Source organism: Carcharodon carcharias, chromosome 18, assembly GCF_017639515.1.
Source record: "Carcharodon carcharias isolate sCarCar2 chromosome 18, sCarCar2.pri, whole genome shotgun sequence".
Classification (NCBI taxonomy): Eukaryota; Metazoa; Chordata; class Chondrichthyes; order Lamniformes; family Lamnidae; genus Carcharodon; species Carcharodon carcharias.
In genome coordinates this window covers 102,231,661-102,245,731 of record NC_054484.1, presented here as the reverse complement: position 1 = coordinate 102,245,731, position 14,071 = coordinate 102,231,661, and the positions used below count along the sequence as shown (strand labels likewise).

At 41.5% G+C, this 14,071-nt stretch overlaps 1 protein-coding gene across 6 annotated transcripts in view; it reads right to left on the bottom strand.

The window, feature by feature from the left end:
* The window catches only part of scml2 (Scm polycomb group protein like 2), a 172,658-nt gene that overhangs the window by 103,530 nt on the left and 55,057 nt on the right, over nt 1–14,071 (bottom strand). For all 6 annotated transcript variants that reach the window (XM_041211751.1, XM_041211752.1, XM_041211747.1 and 3 more), the window contains exon 3: nt 13,111–13,179. In XM_041211751.1, coding sequence (XP_041067685.1) covers nt 13,111–13,179 — 69 coding nt within the window. The remainder of the gene's footprint in view (nt 1–13,110; nt 13,180–14,071) is intronic.

Genomic DNA, 14,071 nt, shown 5'->3' with positions numbered 1-14,071 from the left:
TTCTTAGTTTTTGTCTGTTGGGTGAATTTCTTCTGCTTCTTGCTTTAGTTGTGTCAGCATCACAGACTAATATCTGTATTCTGCCAATATTTATACGGGTAGCGCTAACTAAACCAGGAATTACCCGAAATGGTAGCCCTGATAGTAAAAACTACTAAATTGAAATAATCTAGATATGGGTCTTGAAGATTTCAGTTGATGAGAGCTGTGACTATTTCCTGTGGCAGCTTGTCCATTGTGGGATTGGCCTTCAGAAGAAAGATTGCATATTCCAGGATTGGACGAACAAATGTTTGGCAAACTATAACTGATATTTTTGTGCAATGCCAAAGATTTCTCCTCAGCAATCCAAGAGGCCATGTTTGCTTTGGATATTAGTTGCTGAATGTGGAATCCCCACTGAAAATTGTCTTTCAGAAGATCCCCCAGGTATGCTAGTGCATCTACTTGTTGGAGAATTTGATTACAGAACTTAAAACTACGCGTTGATAGATCCTTTTTGATGGCTATACACATGACATAGCTGTTTTGAAATTGAATGCCATCCCCCATTGGTCCTGTCATTATTGTAGTCCAGAAGATCACCTTGTAGTGAACTGATAAGGTGAGTTTTCTCTGATGCGTAAACCATGCAATCATCGGCAACCAGTCATAACTTTCCCAACATGTTAAAAAAACAGGGTATGTATGTCAAGAGTAAAGGTCCCAACAGAGGTTCCTGGAGCACTCAGGAGAGGACATCTCTAGGACAGGGCAATTCCCCATCACACACCACTCTTTGTCTTGTCATTAGGATGAAAACGAAATCAACTTGCTTTATTTTGGAAAAACCATGTGATTTATTAATATTCAGTTCGACAGTAGGAATTAGAACTTGTATCAGATAGAGATTCAGCAACAGGATTCTTTAGTTCTTTTTAGCCCCATAGTTCTTTGCTGTGTAGGGAAACACTAGTTTGGCAGATAAACATCTTCCTAGGATATTCATTTTGGCCATCAATGGTAGTACTTGCAATTTCAATACCTAGGAAAATTAACTCCAAGGACAGCACAAGGAAGGAATGATGTGATGTTGCCTGTTTATTAGTCTCTCTGCTACGGTCTCCAATTACCTGATTGTCTGACATTTCAGTCAAACGAATCTAAAGTTTGGAGAGTTATTAAAATTGCAGTGTTTAAGTGAGAATGGTTAATTGAATGAGGCAACTCTATAAAACATGTGAAGTAACAGAAAATGCTAGAAATATTTCAATAATCTGGCATCAGTGAAGAGGGGGAAACAGTTATTGTTTCAGGTCATGACCTCTCATCAGAACTCATCGACCCAGGAAGAGTCTCTTCAGCCTGAAATGTTAACTCTGTTTCTCTCTCCACAGGTGCTGCCAGACCGGCTGAGTATTTCCAGCATCTGCAGTATTTTGGAGGCAGCGCTCCGTCTACTTAAGGCGATGGTGGTCAATTCTGTGAAGCATCACCTGGTGCAGCTCAACAGACCCACTCTGACATGGCAGTCTCTGCTGCATTTGATGCGAAGGAAGACAACAGGCTGAGAAAGTGCAAGATTCACTGTCCTTTTTAATCTAGTCCCTCTTCTCAACCAGCTCAGTTTTTCATTTCTGCTCGCCTGCTTCCAATGCCCTGCCGGTCAGCCTTCAGAAGTCATGGCCATCAGCGATTGTCGCCCAGTTGTCAGTGTCAATGTCTGCCATCTTCGTATCTGGCTTGCAGGTGTTCTTGTAGCAAAGGGATGGACGCCAGGACCTCTTGACCTAGTGGTCAGTTCACCATGCTGAATGTCTGGGTATGTGTTGTCATCCATCCAATGAATGTAGCCAAACCAGGGCAGCCGTTGTTGGCTTAGCAATGAGTGTATGCTGATAGAATTAGCACTTTCTGAATTGGTGACTTTGACCAACCAAGAGATGAAAAGGGATGTCTGAAACAGCAAAGGTGGAAACTTTCAGCCTTTTTCTCCTGACTCGCATATATTGTCCAGGTCTCATCATGGTAGAGGAGAACGCTGAGGACGTGGGCAATGCTGCACTCGCATTCTATACGGAGGAAGACCTTCACCAGTAAATGGACAGACTCTTGCATGCCTATAAAGAGTTTGGCTTGACCATCAACATCAGGAAGACAAATGTGATGGTCCAGGATGCGCCATGCTGCTGCCTATCAGCATCGACAATGTACGCTGGAGCTTGGTGATAGCTTTACATATCTAGGCTCCACAATCATTAGTAATCTGTCACTTGATGCTGAAATCAACACATGAATCACAAACTGCAGCTGAGTGTGTGGAACAATAGCAACCTGACTGAGAACACCAAACTGCGAGTCTACCAAGGTGTATTTAGATTTTCTATAAGGCATATGGATTCTCATTCAACACGATTGAGGAAAAAAGCATGCATGACCAGTACTAGGAGAGATAACTCAAATTGATGAAGCCTGATCAGCCCTGAAAGACATCAAGTTTGAGATTCACAGTATTGTTACAGAGGAGGAGGCTGCCATTTGGCCCATCTGCACTAGTTCTCCAGATGAGCAATTCACTCACTGCCGTTCTCCAGCTTTCCCCTCACAACCTTGCTCATTCTTCCTTTTTAGTAACAGTCTAAGTCCCTTTTGAATACTGCAATTGAACCTGCCTCAACCACTCTCTCAGGCAGCGCATTCCAAATCTTAACCACTCGCTGTGTGAAAAGCTTTTCCTCATGTTTTTGCTTCTTTTGCCAAACAGTTTAAATCTGTGCCCTCTTGTTCTTGATCCTTTCACAAGTGGGAACAATTTCTCCCCATCTATTCTGTCCTGAACTCTCATGATTTTGAATACCTGCATCAAATCCCCTCTCAGCCTTTTTTCCTACAAGGAAAACAGTCCCAACTTTGTCCAATCTATCTTCACAACTGAAGCTCATCTCTCGAACCACTCTTTCGGGTCTTTTCCGCATTCTAACATGCACCGATTTCACCTGTGAACTTGTAACATATCATCAAAACTCTTAAGGTTATATGTAATCATCAATAAATAGTTATCCATGAACCCTGTTAATTTGGGGAGAAATTTATAAACTTAAGAATACCCTGCTCTAACAGTGGGTTTTCATGAGTGTTAAAAGATGCAAGGGATTGAAGGCATTGCGATTAGGGAGACAATTCCACAGCCAGCGCCAGGCACAGATTGAAATGCAACAGGAAATGCAGGAAGCCAGGCCAGCGTTGGGTATCAGACTTCGTAAATTCATGATTCTGGGAGGGTGGGGAGCCATTGTATGTCAACAAGAATATGTCAATTTTGTTTCATGATTTATATTAATATTTTAGAGTAACTTATGGTTTTCGGATTAAACGTGCATGAGTAATCATAACTCTAGTTTAGAAATGGCCAGACCATTTCAAATAATGGCAGTTCAAAGGATAATCTGTGCTTAGTTAATAAGGGTTGGAAGTGAAAAAATTTAAAACAATGGATGACCCATCTCTGAGTCTTTTAGGGAAGTAAATTATTAATATACTTCTTAGATCAAAGAAGCTAAAATCACATTGATAAATAAAGCGGTTTCTTGGTGAATCACAGAATTGTTACTGCTCAGGAGGCTGCCAGTCATGTCTGCATCAGCTCCCCAAATTTACCCAGCGTCACTCCCGTCTTCATCCCATAGCCCTACACGCCCATTCTTTTCAAATAATCATCCAATTACCTCTTGAATGCCTCAATTGAACCTTCCTCCTCCACCCTCTCAGGCAGCACATTCCAGATCCTAACCATGCTCAGAGAAAAAATTTTGCATGTCTCCATTGCTTTTTTAAACAATTATCTTAAATCTGTGCCCTCTTGTTCTTGCTCCTTCCACCATTGGGAAGATTTTCCCTATCTACTCTGTCCGGATCCCTCAAAATTTTGAGTACCTGTATCAAATCTCCTCTGAACCTTCTCTTCTCCAACAGTCCTAATCTTCTCTAATCTATGTAACTGAAGTTCCTCATCCCTGGAACCATTCTCGTGATTCTTTTCTGCACCTTTTCTAATGCCTTCACACCTTTCTTAAAGTGCAGCGCCCTGAACTGGACAATACTGCAGTTGAGGCTGAACCAGCGACCTCTTCAAGTTTAGCATCACCTCCTTGCTTTTGTATTCTATGTCTGTTAAGAAAGCCCAGGACGCTGTATGCTTGATGAACCGTGCTCTCAACCTGCCCTGTCACCTTCAATGACTTCTGCACATATACACCCAGGTCTCTCTACTCCTACACTTGCTTTAGAATTGTACCCCTTACTTCAAAACGATTCACCTCACACTTCTCTGCATAGCACTTGATCGGCCATTTGTCTCCCCATTCCACCAACATGTCTATGTCCTTTTGAAGTTCCACACTATCCTCCTCAGTCCACAATGCTTCCAAGTTTTAAATCATCTGCAAATTTTGAAGTTATGCCCTATACACCAAGGTACAGATCATTAACATATATCAAAAGTAGCCAGGGTCCAAACGCCAATTCCCAAGGTACTCCACTACAAATCATCCTCCAGTCCGAAAAACACGAACCACTACTCTGCTTCCTGTCACTCAGCCAATTTCATATTCATGTTGCTACTGACCCCTTTATTCCATGAGCTATAACTTTGTTCACAAGTCAGTTGTGCAGTACTTTGTCAGATGTATGATGATCCTGGTCCAGACCCCCAAGTTTTTACTAAGATCAGGGTAGGGACCATAACGTCTTTTTTTAAAGTAGACAAAGTTTGAGAATCAACATACTTATTAAAAGGTGAAGCCACAAGATTCCACAAGTTTTGAACTAAAATAAACTTTATTATACAAGGTTTGGAAGAAAAAAAATTACAATATCTATCTTATACTTTAACATCCAGGGTTAATATGATGTAGATGAATTAACAGGCAAACTGTGGTCAAACACCACACTGCACAATAAATGCCAAATGCGACCAAGACAGATTCCACAGATTTCTCAACAACCGATCCAGATGTCTGTAAACAGTCAACCAATCTCATCAAAAATCTCTCTCTCTCGCGAGGGTTTCCAGTCTTCACCTTCGAAGATCTTTCCTTAGAATTCTCTCCAAAAATCATTCCAACTCTGACAGCATCAACAATGGCTCACCTCGCCCCCACACAGTCCACAGCATGGAGTCACAAACCTTCTGCTGCCTTCTTAGTTAGATCTCGTCTTCTCCTGAGCCCTCTTCAATCGCCAGGGCTTCATCTGAACTCTCACCACTTAAAGTCTGCCAACTGCAGCCCTTCCTCTGTTTATAGCCCTTTTTCCTCAACTTAACTGAGATCTCTCCCTGTCCCCTGCCTGGAACTCGTCTTTAATGACGTTCTGCTCCTGGTCACATGACTGGGGTTTACTCAGTTTTCCCTTTCTGCACAGATGCCAAAAGAACTTAAAATGCTGAAATACACATGCGCAAAACCTCCAATGTCTGTTAGGACTGGAGTTCCCGACCTCTGCTCCTGACAGGATAGTAAGTCGGCTTTCGTAACAAATGCCTTTTGAAAGTCCATGTACATCACACCAACAGCATTACACTCATCGACCCTCTCTGTTACTTCATCCTAAAATAACTCCAAGATAATTTAATATGATTTGCCTTTAACAAATCCATGTTGACTTTCCTTAACTAGCTTGCATTTGACCAAGTGACTAGTAATTTTGCCCCAAGTTAGCTTCCAGAAGCTTTCTCACCACCGAAGTTAAACTGACTGACCTGTAGTTTCTGAGCTTATCTTTACACCCTTTTTGAACAAGGTGTAGCATTTGCAATTCTCCAGTCCTTGGGCACCACCCCTGAACCTAAGACTGTCTGGAAAATTATGGCCAGTGCCTCCACAATTTTCGCACTCACGTCCCTCAGTATTCTTGGATGCATCTTACCTACTCCTGATGCCTTTTCAACTTCAAAAACAGAGAGCCTATCCAATATCTCTTGATCATGTTTAAAACCTTCAAATGTCTGAACTACTTCCTCTTTCACCATAACCTGCACAGTATCCTCTTCCTTGCACAGTACTCATTAATACCTCAGCCATGGCCCATGCCTCCAGGCATAAATCCCCTTTTTGAGGCCTAATAGGCCCCACTCCACCTTTAACCACCCTTTTACTATTTATATGCTGATAGATGATTTTGCAATTGCCTTTTATGTTAGCTGCTAGTTTCTTTTCATACTCTCTTTGCTTTTTCACTTCCCCCTCAACATTCTCTATTCAGCCTGGCTCTCTGTTCTATTATCCACCTGATATCTGTCATAAGCACACTTTTCCCCCTTCATCTTAATCTCTATCTCTTTCGTCATCCAGGGGGCTACGGTTTTGTTTGCCCTACCTTTCCACTTTTGGGAATATACCTCGACTCTGTCCATACTCTCTCTTTTCTTTAAAAGCAATCCATTGTTCAGTTAGCAATTTGCCTGCCAACCTTTGATTCCAATTAATCTGACCCGGATCCATTCTTATCCCATTGGTGGAACCAAGAAGTCTGGAAGAGAGGTCATTAACTCCATTAAATATAAATTTTCCATGTGAGGCCCAGAATCAAGGGGTTGTTTTGAAGGTAAAAGATTAGTTTAAATTTCTGTTTGGAACATCCCAGGTATGCCATGTTGCGATTGAGATAGGCTGTAGGGAATTTCCCTTTTATGTGGAGCTTGTGCTTTTGCTCACAGAAACAAGTAATTCAGCTTGGGAACAGACTTGAGTCGAGGGAGCAAAAACATAAATGTTAGCCAGATCTGCACCTAAACAGAAAAAATACTTTATTGTTCACAGTGCAAGTGTGGGAGGGAGCTCAGGCTCAGTTTGGAGATGGAGTCCACAAGGAGAAAGGGATTTGCTAAGAGCTGTGGACCAGGAGAATAGGACAATTAGAATTTTTAATTTCTGTGCAGTAGCTTAAAATGAGTGTGAAGCTCAGGCTTGAGCTGAAAAATCCCAAGCCTTACAAGGCAGCTGTGGAAAAGTTTAGAGTTGGATAATCTTCAATAACCTGAAGGAAGATTCAGTTGAGGATGTTAGTCTTAAGTATTTGTGGTTGTGATTTCTTGTGCTTTTCAATGCAAGGTATGAGTAATCACCTAATAGTGTTTATTCAGTAGCTCCAAAGAGTCATATTGGAGTTGAAATGTTAATTTTATTTCTCTCGCCACAGATGCTGCCAGACTTGGAGTTTTTCCAGCACTTGGCTTTTAATTCAAATTTCCAGCATCTGCAGTATTTTGCTTTTTTTATTTATTTAGTAATATTTGCTTTACTTGATTCTTGTATAGTGAAACTCATTTGTTTTTAAACAATGGAATCTTATGGCTTTATTCTTGCAGTAGCTAACTGGAACTTCAAATTTCTCTTTAAACATCAATGAGCTCTATGGGGATTGGAAAGGGTGAGCGAGGCAGGATGTGGAAAATACTATTTTGGCTTAACTGGAATTTAATGATAGGCGGCCAGGGAGTAGAGCATTGGAATAGTTGATAAAAGCAAAATTTTGCTTCCAATTTCCACCCCTACATCATTTTCATATGGTCCATCTCTGACACTTCCCTTCTTTGACCCCCCTGTCTCAATTTCTGGTGATAGACTGTCCACCAATATTCATTACAAGCCTACCAACTCCCAAAGCTACCTCCTCTACAGCTCCTCACACCCCACTTCCTGTAAGGATTCCATCCCATTCTCTCAGTTCCTTCGCCTCCATTGCATCTGTTCTGATGATGCCACTTTCAAAAACAGTTCTTCTGACATGTCTTCCTTCTTCCTTAACCGAGGTTTTCCACCCACGGTGGTTGACAGGGCCCTCAACCGTGTCCGGCCCATCTCCCATGCACCCACCCTCACACCTTCCTCTCCCTCCCAGGGGGAACTATGATGGGGTCCCCCTCGTCCTCACTTATCACCCCACCAGCCTCCGCATTCAAAGGATCATCCTCTGCCATTTCTGCCACCAAACACATCTTTCCTCTCCTTCCCCCTCCCGCGGCATTCCGCAGAGATCGTTCCCTCCAGGACACCCTGGTCCACTCCTCCATCACCCTCTATACCTCAACCCCCTCCCATGGCACCTTCCCATGCAACCGCAGAAGGTGCAACACTTGCCCCTTTACTTCCCCTCTCCTCACCATCCAAGGGCCCAAACGCTCCTTTCAAGTGAAGCAGCATTTCACTTCCCTCAATTTAGTCTATTGCATTCGCTGCTCCCAATGCAGTTTCCTCTACATCGGAGAGACCAAACGCAGACTGGGTGACCGCTTTGCCGAACACCTTCAGTCTGTTCGCAAGCATGACCCAGACCTCCCAGTCACTTGCTATTTCAACACTCCACCCTGCTCTCATGCCCACATGTCCATCCTTGGCCTGCTGCATTGTTCCAGTGAAGTTCAATGCAAACTGGAGGAACAGTCCCTCATCTTCTGACTAGGCACTTTATAGTGAGTTCAACAATTTTAGATCGTGAACTCTCTCCTCCATCCCCACCTCCTTTCCGATCCCCCTTTTTTCCAATAATTTATATAGATTTTTCTTTTCCCACCTAACTCCATCCATTGTTTTATCTCTACCTTTTAGCCTATTTTGATCCCTTCTCCCCACCCCAACCCCACTAGAGCTATCTGTACCTTGCTCATCTTGCTTTCTATCCTTAATGTCACTTACTATCACATTCATTAGACAATATCACCACCTTCAACACCTCTTTGTCCTTTTGTCTATGACATCTTTTGGTTACCTATCACTGGCCCTCTACCTGCCCCATTCCCCCTTAAACCAGGTTATATTTCACCTCTTTTCTATTTTTCCTTAGTTCTATTGAAGAGTCATACAGACTCGAATCGTCAACTGTGTTCCTCTCCGCAGATGCTGTCAAACCTGCTGAGTTTTTCCAGGTATTTTTGTTTTTGTATTGGAATAGTCGAGTTTAGAAATGACAACGACATGGTTGGGAGTCTAAACGGTGGATGGGCTAATGTAGTGGCATGCGAATGTTATGGAGGCGAAAGTAGTCTCTTGGAGAGACCTAGGGTTGAAAGCTCAACTCTGGATCAAATTGGACATCAAGGTCAAAAGCGGACATGAGCAACATGGTTCAATTTCTATTAGAAAGACTTGTCCGTTTATATTCATCATTAAATTTCAGTCTCAACCACCTGGTACACCAATGAAATGTACCACATGACATTAATGCTAATCCACATCAAAGAGACGTACTGGACAATATTTGAGAGTGGATCACCTGCAGCTTGGACCAGAAATATTTTTTTATCTGTCTGAACATGCTGTCAGCTGTTCAACTGTAACAGTAATCATATTAACCATGAAGCACTGTTAGATAAAAACGGAAAGGCTGCATGCCAATTTTCAGCTATACAGCAAAGTGACTAACAGTTCACAGATTAGATTAGATTAACTCTGATCAAAGGCCTGAAACATGACTTTTGTTTCTCTCCAAGAATACTTTTGGCATATATCAAATTGCAAGTCCCTGTGCCAGAATTGTCCATTTATTAACTCAATTTTAGAAAAATATTACTGCAGCATAGAAGCTGACATCTATACCATCATCCATGAAAATAATTTGCATTTACGAGAAGCTCTGTTGTGTACCCTAGATGATTGCATTTACAAAATGCATTTCCATATTGTACATTTTGCATATTTGCACACTCTTTTCTCCTTTGGAGAATGATGTGGAGTGCTGGCAGGATTTTGCTGACCAATTAACAGTCTGCTTTGAGATGCTTGAACACTACTTCCATGGTCAACGAATCCTGGAGTCAGGCTTGAACTCGAGGCCTTCTGGCTCAGAGACAGGAGCTCTACTAATTCAGCCTCTCAGGCTCCTATTTCCATATCATGAAGGAAAGAAAACAGGTAGACAAATATATATAGCGCCTTTCACAACTACAGGACGTCTCAAAGCATCTCAAAATGTACTCAATGTTGTAATTTTGGAAAATATAGCACTACCTGCTCTACTTTGCAATAGTGTGATGGAATCTTTCATGTCCACCGAAGAGAGCAGACAGGGCCTTAGTTTAACGCATCAGAAAGTGGGCACCACTGATAATGCAGCACACCCTCACTCGAACTGCACTGGGATGTCAGGCCTGACTTTTGCACCCATGTCCTGGTGCAACCTGCAACCTTGTGACTCAGAGGCAAGAGTGCTACCAACTGAGCCATAGCTGACACATGTGCTGTCTGCCACAGGTATACAAACACTGCTAAGAGGACATTAATGAAACTAGACTAGCTTTGCCTCTCCAAAACCATTGAGAACCTAACTTTTCACGGGATCCATGAACAGTCACTTTCAACAAGGGAGATAAAAAACTGAAGCTCATGTTTTCATTACCAAGCAACATCACCGAAGGCTTTTCTAGATTGGCAAAAATTGCAATATGGATACAGAATATCATAATTTCCACATAAGCCAATTTTGGGAAACCCAGATGCCTAAAAATTCCACATTCTGTGTTCAAGAACAAAGATAAGATAGAAGACAGACATACAAAATAAAACATAAGCAATTCCCATGCTTCATCAATTGCTCTTAATATACCATAACGTTGACTGAAAAATTGGCCAGTTAGAGTCTGAAAAACAGCAACTAAGAAAATAATTAGGTTATTTAAAGGACACCAATGAACACTGAATACATGGTAGTTTAGAATCAGATATTAATGCAACAATTTGGTAATAAACCAACATAACTGACAGTGATTTTACAGAAGTGAACTCCAAATTCAGTTGTTCAATCTTCAATCCATATTATTGGATCTTCACAAAATACCATGAACCTGTGTATATTGCTCAGGTTTCATTGCACTTCCCCCTTTCCAGGACAATTTTGTTAAGGTGATGACTGTAAAAACTTGGGGCAAAAACCAATGGCTCAAGAAAACAAAACAAAGAGTCAGAACTTCAACTGCTACAAAGTGTGGTCTTGATAAAGCTTATTCTCTATATATTGCTGCACAATTATTGATTTTGCAAATCAGCTAATTTTGTAGGGTTACTATTCAATAAATGAGAAGGCACAGCATAAACAATATATAAAAAGGTTTACCCAATCCAAACAGCCTTCATAAGCAACACACGTGCAATCTACCAGCCCAAAACTGGTTATCCTAAAGGCATTGAGGACCATCAACAGCAGGAGAATTGTATTCCACCACAATCTGTAATCTTCAAGTCTGGCATGTCCCTCATTCTACCATCACCAGGCAATGGACCAATCCTAGTTTAATAAAGAGTGCAGAGAGTGCATGCCAGAAGCAATACCAGCCCTAAAAATGGGGTTTCCAACCAGGTGAAGCTACAACACAAGAATAAATGCATGCCAAACAGTGGAAGCACCATGCTATAGACAGAGCTAAGCAATCCCACAATCATGAATCTGATCAAAGCTTTGGAGTACTGCTACATCTAGTTGTGAATAGTATGGACAATTAATCAACTAACAATTAAGCAGCTGCAAATACATTCTCATACTCAATGATGGCACAGTCCAGCTGCCTATGGGGGGGAAAAAACAAGGCTGAAACATTTGCAAACATCTTCAGGCTGAAGTGCCAAGTGGATGGTCCAGTTCAGCCTCCTCCTGAGGTCCCCACCATCACAGATGGCAGTCTTCTGATAATTCTATTGATTCTATGCAGTATCAAAAAATGACTGAAGGGACTGGATACTGCAAAATCTACAGGAGCTGACCACATCCTGGCTGCAGTACTGAAGACTTATGATCCAGAAATAGCCATTAGCCAAGCCATACCAGTACAGCTAAAATACTGGCATCTGCCTGACAATGTGAAAATCGTCCAGCTATGTCCTGCCCACAAAAGCAGTACAAATTCAATCTGGCCAATTACAGTCCCATCAGTCTGCTTTCAATTATCAGCAAAGTGCTGACTGTTGTCGCTACCATGCAACACTTGAGAGGGGGAGATGTTGGCGTAGTGATATCATTGGACTAGTAATCCAGAGGCCTAGGCTAATGCTCTGGGGCAAAGAGTTCAAATCCCACCAGGGAAGCTGGTGGAATTTAAATGCAATTAATAAATCCCGACTTTAAAGCTAATCTTAGTGATGTGACATGACAACTATCATCAATCGCTGTAAAATCTCATCTGGTTCACCAAAGTCCTTTAGGGAAGGAAATGCCATCCTTACGAGCTCTGGCCTACATGCGACTCAAGGCCACACAGCAATGTGGTTAACTCTTAACTTTCCTCAAATGGCCTAGCAAACCACTCAGTTCAAGGGCAACAGGAATGGATAACAAATACTGGCCTTGCTAGCAACAGCCACATGTCATGAAAGAATATCCTGCTCACCAATACTCAGTTTGGGCCACACTGCTCCAGACCTCATAGCAGCCTTTGACTAAAAATAGACAAAAGAGTTAAATTCCAGGAGTGAGGCAAGAGTAACTGCCCTTGACATCAAGACAGCATTTGACTGAGCGTGATATCAAGGAGCTCTAGAAAACTGAAGTCAATGGGAATTAGGGAGAAAACTCTCCACTGGTTGGACAAAGGAAGATAGTTGGAGCTAGAGTCTGGGATCCAGTATAAGTGCAGGACTTCCTCAGGGTACTGTCCTAGGCCCTAAAAACAACTATTGCTTCATCAAAGGTTTTCCCTTCAACATAAGGTCAGAAGTTGGGATGTTTGCTGATGAGTACAGAGTGTTCAGTTCCATTCATAACTCCTCAGGTACTGTTGCAGTTCATGTCTGCTTGCAGCAAGACCTGGGCTATGCTCAGGCCTCTACCAGAGTCCACTTGCCAACCAATCAGCACTCTTCACATACAGCATAAATTGTTATTTTCCCCCTTATTGGTACTCTTGCGATGTATCCTGATGTGTGCAAGACGAAAAGCTTCGAGATTTTTTTTCAGCCATACTCAAGTTCTGTACTATCAAACGACCATAAAAATTACAACATTAATTAGAAAAATAAGGTATTTTCAACCCATTGGTAAACAATAACACCATAACTAGAAAAAAATACCTACCACACAAACATAAGTCTATTTATTTTAAGATACCAGCACAAACTCCATCCCTTAACATATTACAAGTATACTTGCCACTGCTCTTTAGAGGATTATTTGGTACATGGCTCTTCCCAGCTTTTTCTTTACGATTTTCTTTTGAATCTAAGGAAGTACAAATATGGTGCTTTAATTACAGTAATCATTCTTTCAAAATATGTTTTAAGTCCTTTAGGCTGCTAGGTTAAAAAGTTTGAGTTTAATTTATCTTTCATAAAAAAAGCGGCTTCGAAAATTCAAACATAATAGGTCATGTTATCTAATGAAGCATACAAGCCTTAAACATTAACATGTTTGTTCTCGCCACAGCTGCAGTCCAACCCAATGATTGTTTGCAGCGTTTTTTGTTTTTGCTTCGGAATTTGGCAATTGCACCATTTTGAATTTTGTTAAGAACACTTTTCCTTCCTCACTGCGGTGACACGACATTGGTCACTGGTAAATTCACTATACTGTCAAGGCTAGTTCCACTATCAGAGTTCACTCACGCCCTCTTGTGTGGGATTTGAGGATAGCCGAAACAAGCAGATTGGAAGCACTAAAAGATTACAGATCCAAGGGATTTGAAAATTTGGGAGGTTTATTAATTTACACTCTCAATTCCTGAACAGTAAATAGTACTAATTTCTTAATCTTTTTGTGCTTGGAATGCCAAATACTGCTCTACAATGAAGCCATGTGTCCAAAAAAAAAAATCAGGGATTACAATACATTGATTTAATTTACATACTTGCAAAGAGTGCACACAAAGAAGGTTCTTTATGCATGATATACACAATAGCTTGGATGATCATGTGAACTAATTCTGGAAAGGAGTATTAACTTCTGGTCCGGTCGGTATGGTCCAAAACATGTATATGTTACTACATTCAGCTGAGTGATATCAATGCCTCCTCTAAATGATATCCAAGAAGTTCATGTGCTGACTGGAAACTGGGGCTAGACAAACTGCTTCATCCAGCATTCACCAGATCACTAGCTAATGCTCAAAGAAGGA